The sequence below is a fragment of the Ursus americanus genome, chromosome 30, assembly GCF_024610735.1.
Source record: "Ursus americanus isolate L20-20 chromosome 30, mUrsAme1.1.p, whole genome shotgun sequence".
Classification (NCBI taxonomy): Eukaryota; Metazoa; Chordata; class Mammalia; order Carnivora; family Ursidae; genus Ursus; species Ursus americanus.
The window spans coordinates 18773003-18783813 of record NC_142156.1 but is presented as its reverse complement, the minus strand read 5'-3'; the positions used below and the strand labels follow the sequence as shown (position 1 = coordinate 18783813).

The window sequence follows — 10811 nt, the reverse complement described above, 5'->3', positions numbered from 1 at the left end:
CGGTAGAGCATACGACTCTTGATCTCGGGGTTGTAAGTTTGAGCCCTATGTTGGGTGTAGAGATTACATAAAAATAAAAAATATATATACTTTTATATATTATGTATATGTATATATACATATAACATGTGTATATACATACACACACACACAGTTTCTGTTGGACCCACTCGTTCTCTCGCTGGCCATTCACCAGGAATTTCTGTAGTTGTCTCATCCTCAGTCCCAGCCCTTTGAGTGTCTCAAGACTCAATCGTGGATTTTTCTCACTCTGTATTCTTCATTATGCCATTACCCTTTACCGTAATTATATTTAACGTCCTTAAAAATGTGGGCCAGCCAAATGTCAACCTTTAGTTTAGGCTTTTTCTCGGAGCTTTACCGAAAGATTGAGCTGCCTAGTAAACCTCTCAACTGGGGCTCAGATTTTACCTTCAATATATCAATGGGGGGGGGGGGGCTAGGTGGCTCAGTCAGTTGAATGTCCCACTCTTGGTTTCATGTCGGGTCATGATCTCAGGGTCATGAGATCAAGCCCCACGTTGGTCTCCACACTCAGCGTGGAGTCTGCTTGAGATTCTCTCCCTCTCCCTCTGCCTACCTTGCCCCCTGCTCCTGCTCTCTCTCTAAATAAAATCTTTAAGGAAAAAAAAATCTATCAATGTCTAACAAAAATGCTTCAAAAAATTTCTTTTACCAGTCCAATTGCTTCCCTCTTGCCTCAGGATAAAATTGCCTCAAGGTACCACATAACTTCCCTCGTTGCTACCAAACCTGGTCCACATCTATTGATCGTTTATGCAACCACTTTTTCACACACACACACACACACACACACACACACACACACACACACACACACATATATATAAAGATTTTGTTTGACACAGAGCACAAGCAGAGGGAGAGGGAGAAGCAGGCTCCCCGCTGAGCAGGGAGCCTGACGCAGCTCTGGATCCCAGGACCCAGGACTTGAGCCAAAGGCAGATGCCCCTATTCAAAGTTTCTTAAGTCAGAATCCTGAGAAATATTCATGACCCATTTTCTCTCATTTCCAGCCCTCCAATTAGCTGTTGCTTCAAATTTTATCTTCTAGATATTTTCTACTTCTAAACATCAACTCTTCACCACTATTTCCACTACCCTAATCCAAACATTTATTTGTTCGACTACAAAAACCTATCAATCTGCTAGACTCAGAATTTTACTTTTGCTGGATTTTCAATAATGTTTCTATCACACAATCAAGACCATCTTACCAAAACGAAAATGTGTGGGTCATGAACACACCACCTGTTTAAAATGTTGAAATAACTTCCCAATTTTGGGGATGGAGAGAGGATCCCTAACTTGGTCTGTGAGTACCAGTCTCATCGTGCTCCACTCTCTTTTCATTTCACATGCAGATTTCTTCCAAGGAAGATGCTCTTAAATCCGTCTGCCATACTGTCACCATCAACTTTGCCTTCCTAACACTTCATGTTTCAGTTCAAACCTCAGTTCACTGATTCCCACAGATTCTGTCAAAGTAAATTGTTACATAACCATAACCTGTTGTGTTTTTAGTTCACATATATTTTTTTAATATGATGGATACCCATCAACATCCACCTGGACCCAAGAGCTAGAGCGTTAGGGTTATTTTGTTGTTGTATGTTGCTTTTGCTAACCTGTAGGATCCACCAGAGCAGGAACTTAGCTTTTTGCTCTCTCTTGCATCCTCGAGCTCTGGAACAGTGGTTGGTATGTTGAACGTGGTAAATAAATGTTATTTAATGAATGAATGATTGCATGAGAGAAACCACCGAAACCCGCAACAGACAAATCTAAAACGGTCTGATTTAGCCAGTTTTTCATGAAAAAAAAAAAATGCAACAAGCTCAATAAACTGAAGTAGCTTGTCCAAGATCACAAAGGTAATCTGTGACAAAACTAGTGCTCCTTATTCTCTTGTTGCAATTTAGCACGCACACTAGAATCTGTGATAAGACATGCGTCATGGGGGCACCTGGGTAGCGCAGTCGTTAAAGCGTCTGCCTTCGGCTCAGGGCGTGATCCTGGCGTTCCGGGATCGAGTCCCACATCGGGCTCCTCTGCTGGGAGCCTGCTTCTTCCTCTCCCACTCCCCCTGCTGTGTTCCCTCTCTCGCTGGCTGTCTCTGTCAAATAAATAAATAAATAAATCTTTAAAAAAAAAAAAAAAAAAAAAAGACATGCGTCATGCTCTGATTTTTCAGCCTTAGATGCATCAAAGGGACAATATATATTGTTTTAACACATTCTGATCTAGTCAGGCTTCCTGAATGTTTAAAAGGGACCAATCCCAGTATGCAATGCAAACAATGAGTTAACAGTCACTTAGAAACCACATGTCCCAGCATGCCATGCTCCCGAGCAATCTCGGAAGTGGCTCCGAGAGACGCCATTGCATTCTGGGAATTGTAGTCTCTTGGGACTGGCCCGCCCCTTGTGCAGCTTCGGCGGCCTGCGTCTGGAGAAAACCCTACCGGGTGGCTTAACCCGACCCAAGCCGGAGCGAGCGCTGCCGCCCTACAACCTTCGCCCCCGGCCCGGCGGCCAGCTCCGCCTCTTCTCGAATCTTTCCCAAGCCCAAGATGGCGGCGGAGGTGGATTTTGGCGACCTAGAGTTGTTCGAGGCTTTTGACCACCCAGAGGAGTCGATTCCGAAGCCCGTTCACACCCGCTTCAAGGACGACGACGGCGACGAGGAGGACGAGAACGGGGCCGGCGACGCGGAGCTGCGGGAGCGGCTTCGGGAGTGCGAGGAAACCATCGAGCAGCTCCGCGCCGAGAATATCCTTCCCGCTCGCTTGGGCCCGGTCACCGGCGTGCGGTGGGCGGCATGTCTGGGAGGGCGCGGGCGGAAATTCCAGGAGGGCCAGAATTCCGAGTAATGTCTCTCTCTCGCCCCGCAGGCGGGCGGAGAATCGCGTGTTCGGCTTGCGTAAGCTGCCCCGGGGCCCGGGCGCACACCTCTCCCCTCCGGGGATCCTTGTCTTGGACACTCGCTCCTCGGCGCCCCCCAAGCTGGGGCTGGTGTTTAGGATTATTTCAGACTGGTCATAGGCTGGTCACCACTTCCTCTCCTCCTCCCTGAAGTCCTTATCCTATCTCATTTTTTTGCAGCCAAGCTTAAGTTGATGTAGTCATGTTATAGTTCTATCTGTTAGGAGATGGTAGCCAGATAGTCCTTAGGTTAGGTCTGTTTTTTATAGCGGGGCAGGAGCCAGTGGTTTTAGGATGTGGGAGTTGGGAGTTTAAGGATTTGAGGCATGCGGAGAGAAATGGTTAATTGCCTGATTGAAATTGGGGATTCGTTTTAAAGTGGTTGGACTTGAAATACCTTCCGTTGCAGAGCTTTAGGAAAAAAACGCGCCAAATAAGTTTCCGTTTGGCTTAGTTACATGATTACAGCCTCTGTAGCAAGATTTGTTAGTATGGTTATTTACATTCTTAGAGGTGTTTGGTTTTTTTTTTTTTTAACTATATGCAGATGATTTCGGTTCAGATAGTTTTCCGTTTAAAATGAAACCCTGAATCATCTTTAAAGGTTTTTGAAGTCTGTTTTTTTTTCAGGATGCAGTTTTCCTTTACATTTTAATATGTAAAATTTCAAAATACAGAAAAGTTTAAAGATTGTACGGTGAACATCCATAGATTCTATCCTAGATTCTTGGTCATTAAGTTTGTTTTACTGTATTTACTTTATCACTTATCATGCTGCTCTTTATTTTTCTTTTCGTTTTATTTATTTATTTATTTTTTTTTTTTGAGGGGGAGAGCATGCATGAGCAGGGGCAGGAAGGGTGGGCAGAAGGAGAGGCAGAGAGAACCTCAAGCAGGCTCCACGATCATAGGGAGCCCTTTGGGGCTCCGTCTCATGACCCTGAGATCATGACCTGAGCTGAATTCAAGAGTCAGATGCTTAACCAGCTGAGCCACCCAGGCGCCCCCATGCTGCTCTTTCTTAAATGAATTGCTGTTTGAGTTTTGATGGGGTACTGTTGTTTGAATAACACTTTTGGTTGAGTCTGTTAGTCTCTTTTGAACTACGTGACCCTGTCTTAGAATATCTGTGTTGGAAGAGGTGAGAAACCTTTTAATTTTTAGGTTTAAATGCCTAGCCCTGCAACAAAACAGAAGCTCAGTTAAGTGTGTCATCTTCAAAATATTTTTAGGTCTTTTTACAGTTTATAATACTCAGACACCGAAAGTAAGAGTGAGTAGTTGAATTTTATGATATTTATGATTCTGTTTATGAGGGCTTATATTCCTTAACAAGTAATAACATCAAGAACTTAAAAGAAAATTGAACATTCTGACTCGACCAAGGTATGAGATATGCAATTACACCATTGTTGTCCTTTATTAATATTTTATATTTAGCTATAATTTCTTTGTAAAAAGAGTAGGACTTTTGTATTGTTTTTATTTGTTCAACGTTATCTGAAGAAATCAGTAATGATCCTTTATTTTTAATTTCTGGTGGTAAAATTTGAATTCTCATAACTATCATTAAACTTTTAATTTATTATTTTGCTGGGGATGTTAACTAGATTTATTGTGGTGATCATTTCACAACATATACAAATGTTGAATCATGATGTTGTATATCTGAATAACTTTTAAACTAACTGGGTAAAAATATTTGTGAAACATATCCAGAAAATTTTGACTTAATGTTCAGAACAGGCAAGTTGCCAACCTAGCTGTTCTTACTCCACAAACATTTCTGGGAAGTTAGAATTAAGATTATAGTTATTACTCTTGGTGTAGATTTATTTACACAGTTAAAATGTGTTCCTAAATAGAAATGATTCGAAATTTCATTTTAGGGAAAGAGAAATTAGTGTGCTTTTAAAGAAAGTACAGTGAGTAGATTTGCATTCAGACATCTGATTTTTAATCTTTTAATACAAATTTATTTAACAGACCACTAAATCTGAAATATTTGTGGAAGTATAAACTTATTATGTGGAATGGTATTATCAAGCTTGCAGATTTTGGGGGGCCGTGATCCAGTGTCACATGCACTTTTTTGTCTCTGGTACCAGCTGAAGTAACCAGCTACACCGGTGACTAAAGGTTTAAAATTTCAGAATTTAGGTGTATTTTGGAAACCTTTTCATGCCCTACCTTTCTTCCTCTATGTGAGCACACTTTGTGGATCTAAACTCATTTGTGGTTAGATATTAAATGTATTGAATATAACTGGGATTCCTCAAAAATCATAATTTTTTAATATTTAAAGATACTAGATAAGCACACTTCCTAATAGAGTTGATAATTTAAACAAATACTCCATTACAGAGGGGTTATAATCACTCGAGTTTGAATGATAGCGTCATAGGCTTTACCAGTACATGAGTAGGCATTAGTATCCTAAAAAAGGAATAAATAAAATTTTTCTTTTTAGAATTAGTGCTCTTCATGTTGTCAGACTGATAAAGCATTGTACAGAAGATTTAGAAACAAAAAGAAATAAAATTATATAGGTAAAATTTGTATCCCCAGCCTCTTGGTTTAATCCTTACTTTTGGAACTGTCATGATCAGAAGTTTCTTTCCTTTTTGTCCAATAAGCATTTTTAATTTTATATTATGAAAAATTTCAAATCTATGGAAAATGAATAGTACAATTAATACACATTTTCATCAGTTAAATTTAACAGTTAATATTTTGCCATATTTCCTTTTCATCCCATATGCACATTTTACCCTAAATATTTCAGCATGTAACTTTAAAAAAATTTTTTTTTTAAATTTATTCATTTGACAGCCAGCCAGTGAGAGAGGGGACACAAGCAGGGGGAGTGGGAGAGGAAGAAGCAGGCTCCCAGCAGAGCAGGGAGCCTGATGTGGGACTTGATCCCAGGACACTGGGATCATGACCTGAACCGAAGGCAGACACTTAACGCCTGACCCAGGCACCCCTCAGCATGTAACTTTTTTTTTTTTAAAGATTTTATTTATTTATTTGACAGAGATAGAGACAGCCAGTGAGAGAGGGAACACAGCAGGGGGAGTGGAGTGGGAGAGGAAGAAGCAGGCTTCCAGCGGAGGAGCCTGATGGGGGCTTGATCCCGGAATGCCTGGGATCACGCCCTGAGCCAAAGGCAGACGCTTAACGAATGAGCCACCCAGGTGCCCCTCAGCATGTAACTTTTTTAAAAACAAGACTTTGTCGTGCGTAATCACAAGACTACTATCACAATAACTGGCATGATTTTCTTAAAAACATTCCCAGCAGCTCAGTCCAGATTCAGATTTCCCCAACTGAATGTCTTTATAGGTGATTGCTCAAATTGGACTCTAGTTAAGGACCATACAATTGCATGTGGTTTTTAAAAACATCATGTATTTTTTTTTTAAGATTTATTTATTTTAGCGAGTGAGAGAGCGCGCGCGCATGCGCGCAGAAGGGAGGGGCAAAGAAAGTCCTAAGCAGATTCCACACTGAATGACTCAGTGCCTAGCCCTTCGCTAGGCTTGATTCCCAGAACCCTGAGATCATGACCTGAGCCAAAACCAAGAGTTGGTCGCTTAACCAACTATCCCACCCAGCCCCCCCCCCCCGAAATCATGTGGGTTTTTTTTTAAAGATTTTATTTATTCATTTGAGGGAGAGAGAGAGCATGCACTTGAGAGTGAGTTTGAGGGGAGGAGCAGAGGGAGAAGGAGGGAGAGAATCTCAGGCCGACTCTGCGCTCAGCATGGAGCCCGACAAGGGGCCGATCCCATTGCCCTGAAATAGTGACCTGAAATCAAGCCTTGGATGCTTAACTGACTGAGCCACCCAGGTGCCCCAGAACATCATGTCTTTTTAAAAAGAGAAGTTTGTGCAAATTCAAACAAATTTCTGAAGGTCTCCGTATTTTACTTTTGTTTCTTGATGCGAGCAATTCCAAATACAGACTGCCTGATTTCACCTCCTGTGCAGGGAAAGGAATAGGAGGCAGATGGGGAGGGGAGGAATCTAAGACTCAGCTGGTCCAGGTTCCCACCAGGATATTGTACAGTTTGGGGGGCCACATTCTACTTTTTTTTTTTTTTTTTTTCGTTTTTAAAGATTTTATTTATTTATTTGTCAGAGAACAAGCAGAGGGAGCGGCAGTCCAAAGGAGAAGCAGGCTCCCTACTGAGCAAGGAGCCCGATGCGGGGCTCAATCCCAAGAACCCGGGATCACGACCTGAGCCGGAGGCAGACGCCGAACCACTGTGCCACCCAGGCGTCCTATACTTTTTTTTTTTTTCTTTTTTGGCAGTATTTGAAAATCAAATCCAGGAACAATATACTTTTTTTTTTTTTAAAGATTTTATTTATTCATTTGACAGAGCACACAAGCAAGGGGAGCAGCAGGCAGAGGGAGAAGCAGGCTCCCCGCAGAGCAGGGAGCCCAATGTGTGGCTCAGTCCCAGGACCCTGGGATCATGACCTGAGCCGAAGACAGACATTTAACCAACTGAACCACCCAGGCGCCCCAACAATATACTTTTTATATCTCTGCTTTAGTATCTGGGATTTGAAATAGTGGAATGTGCAGTGGCCTCTAAGAGGCTGTCCATTTAAAGTGTTTCATTTTCCTATATATTCCTAATCTAAATTTACTCTGATTCTTTTAGAAATATATTGTTGTAACCTGCTGGTTTATCCAGACCCTCCCTTCCCCCAGTCGGTAAAGAAACTAGCCATTAGATAAGGAATTTTTTTGGTTGAAAACTGAAAGATTAACTATAGTTTTAAGTTTTTTGTGAAATATTTTTAGAAATAGGTAAGGGATACTTCTGTAAAACCATTAAAGTAGGTAAAATTTCATGAAAACTTAGATTTTTTTTTGAGAAAACGAGTTCTTGTTGGTTCTTAATCTTATTTGTAAACTATTCTATGATCTTTGGTACTTAGTAATTACAAGAGTTATGTGTTTATACAAACATTTATGAGTTTTACTTCAATATATTCTAAGAATATGTTTTAACTTCTGTTTTAGTGGAATATTGGTGAACAATACTAAGTTAGATGGACCTTTATTACAGATTCTATTTATGAACAATGTTATTTCAAAGTAAGTAATTTTCCCTTTTCTACGTAAATGAGTTAATGTGTTTATGAAACAATGTCTTCTATAAGTATGCGGTTTTCATTTGTCCTTATTCCATCTTTATTCTTTTACTTAAAATTTAGAGAATCATGATTAAGATCAAGGACATTAGCGTCTATAAACCTGAATTTGAATCTGGGCCCATACTTTCTACGTATGTGAATCTGGGCAGGTCACAAACCTATCTGCATATCAGTTTCCTCACTGGAAAACAGGATACTAAGAATAACTACTTCTTAGGTAGCTAAATGAGCACCTGTAATAGCCTCTCATAAACATAACAGCCGCCACCGCAACAGTAGGTAATGTTAGTCGGTTCTCCCCCAAAATCAGGTAACTGAGTTTACCCTGCTTGCTGTCTTCAAAGCTTACCCACATGATTTTGTGTGTGTGTGAGAATTAGACCTTTGCAAGCCTTCCAGCATGCTTGGGTCTAGGGCGACTCAGTGCATTCCTTGCTAGAATGTCCTGAAATGGTTTGAGGCTTTGCCCTGTCCCTGCCTCGGAGCATGGTCATAGACATTTCAGGCAGTTGGCTGCCCCTCTCTTGGCTCACTGAATCTATTGTTATTTCAGGTGCTACGCAAGGTAAAGAAGGTAACAGGACCCATATATAGAGTGTTAGCTGCGTGGCAGGCCCATTACCTACTTTCTCTCAGCCCAGGTGGAACCCGAGGCTCTGACGCCTGGGGACGCCGGATGGTGCGTGTGGCAGTAGCAAGGTGCTGGGCACAGCTGGGCACTAGCATTGTTGTCACCATCGGATTTGAATCAGCGTCTACTCTAGCTCGTGGCAGCCGCATTTCTGCACCGTATATCTGCCATTTTGCCTGCAGAAGTCTTAGGATGTCAGAGCTAAAGAGACCTGGAAGATCAAGTCTGGTGAAGAGCGAGTTGGCTGCGCCCCTGCAGCCTAACCTGGTCTCCTTCGGCACCGCCTGAACTGAGTGTTAACGAAAATACGATGAATGCGGTTCTTGACCTGGAAAGCTGGAGAAAGTAGACCTCCGTAGTTGGGCTACTTCATTTTAGGTTTCTGTCACATTTTGGTTTTATTTTGTTCCAGTTTAACATTTATATAGGAGTTTCCATAGATGTGCGTAGGGAGTCTCTGGGAGGAAGATAAGGAAGAATGGCTGGGTTGTGTTTGTGTTGCACAGCCAGGAAGGAAGCTTTTCATTACGTAACCCGTTCACACTTTTGGATTTTGAACCATGTTTTACGTGGATTATGTATTCAGAATTTAAATATGTAAAATTTATAAATAAAATCCGTCTATTCTCAGCACAAATGTTTGCCACTGTTACATGCCAAACACTGAGTTAGATTTTCGTAATCATTTTGTTAACTCGGCAACAATGTATATTTTTTCCTAAGAAATAGGTTCCTGAGTATTATAGTCAGTGATTTGATAAACCTCTGAGAAACAAGAGAACAGAATTTACTCCTGACGTCTTCTAATAATGCGTAAGATTTCAGTTTATTCAGTGTTTACTCTGGGTTCTAACTGTTGTGTCCTCCTCTCATGCAGGCAATATCATCAAGAAATAGAGGAATTTGTATCAAATTTAGTAAAAAGATTTGAGGAACAGCAGAAAAATGATGTGGAAAAGACTTCCTTTAATCTTTTGCCCCAGGTATTTCAAACGTAGGAGACTTTAATAGGTTATGCTCTTCATTGCCAATTATTAGGCCACAGGAAGCCTCTTGGTATCAAAATGAAAGTGATTAAGTGGAACCACTGTGTCCTACACTTGAAACTAATGTAACATTGTATGTCAACTACAACTTAAAACAAAAAAACCCAAGATTGTTAAGATTGTCTGTTCACCTCCCATCCTTCAGCTGGGCATCCTTCACTGGTCTGATCAGTGCAGCCTCAAGGGGTTCTTTTGCTTCGTGGCTCCTTCTCTGAGGGGAGTTGTTTTCAGACCTGGCTGCACTCAGAATTAGTCCTTTTTTCCCCCATTTCCTCATGTGGACACATGGTTTGGGGCAGAAAATTAATTTTAAGCCAGAAAAAAAAAATTGTGTTTCTGGAGTTTATAAAAGATGAATTCTTTTTCTCTAAAACCAACAGGCTTGCGTGCCATCCTTTTTTTCCCCTTCTCCTTGTTGGGAAAAAATCAATAGTATGCCCAAAGAAATCTGAGAAATTTCACTATGTGACTATTAGAGCATGAATTTATATTTTAAAAAATCAGAATTGTGATTTCAGGCCTTTTTTTTAAATTTCAAATTAAGGTAAGTAGAGTCCTTCAAATAAGGATTGTTAGCTGTTTATCCTTAGGTTGGAGAACAGTGTGTTCTGATTAATTAAATTTTCATCATGTTTAGTTTTCATGCATCATAAGCAATTTTTAAAGATTCAAGAAACAAAACACATTTAACAATAAAAACCATACTTTAATATTACCTAATTTTGATTCAGGGAGCACTTCAAAATTTTATAGTGTGAGGTCTATTGAGAGTTATATTATCCATATTAACTAGTAATGTAGAATCACATATTTTTTAATCTTTCTAGTTATCTGACTTCAAGATAAAGTCTGCTTTGCCAGTTTAAGCATTGAGAGTTTAACTATTTAATTCATTAAATTTAATGCATGAATTAGTATTCGCTAACACGGAAGCATAGTGTATACTAAGGCTTCAGAAGGTGCTCTCTTCTGTATCTTTTATAAAATTTTTAA

At 40.5% G+C, this 10811-nt stretch overlaps 1 protein-coding gene and 1 non-coding gene across 4 annotated transcripts in view; both read left to right on the top strand.

Moving 5' to 3' along the window:
* The first annotated feature begins 2480 nt into the window (after window positions 1-2480).
* The window catches only part of ZCCHC8 (zinc finger CCHC-type containing 8), a 28444-nt gene continuing 20113 nt past the window's right edge, over window positions 2481-10811 (top strand). The window contains exons 1-4 of one of the 3 annotated variants that reach the window (XM_087857405.1): window positions 2481-2815; window positions 4312-4352; window positions 8008-8082; window positions 9650-9755. In XM_087857405.1, coding sequence (XP_087713531.1) covers window positions 2615-2815; window positions 4312-4352; window positions 8008-8082; window positions 9650-9755 — 423 coding nt within the window. In that variant the 5' untranslated portion in view covers window positions 2481-2614. The remainder of the gene's footprint in view (window positions 2816-4311; window positions 4353-8007; window positions 8083-9649; window positions 9756-10811) is intronic. The other 2 variants (XM_087857407.1, XM_087857406.1) reach the window with 2 other exon arrangements.
* LOC123780539 (small nucleolar RNA SNORA9) lies at window positions 8526-8652 on the top strand. The gene has a single exon (XR_006776446.1). It is a non-coding gene; the product is annotated as a small nucleolar RNA SNORA9 (small nucleolar RNA).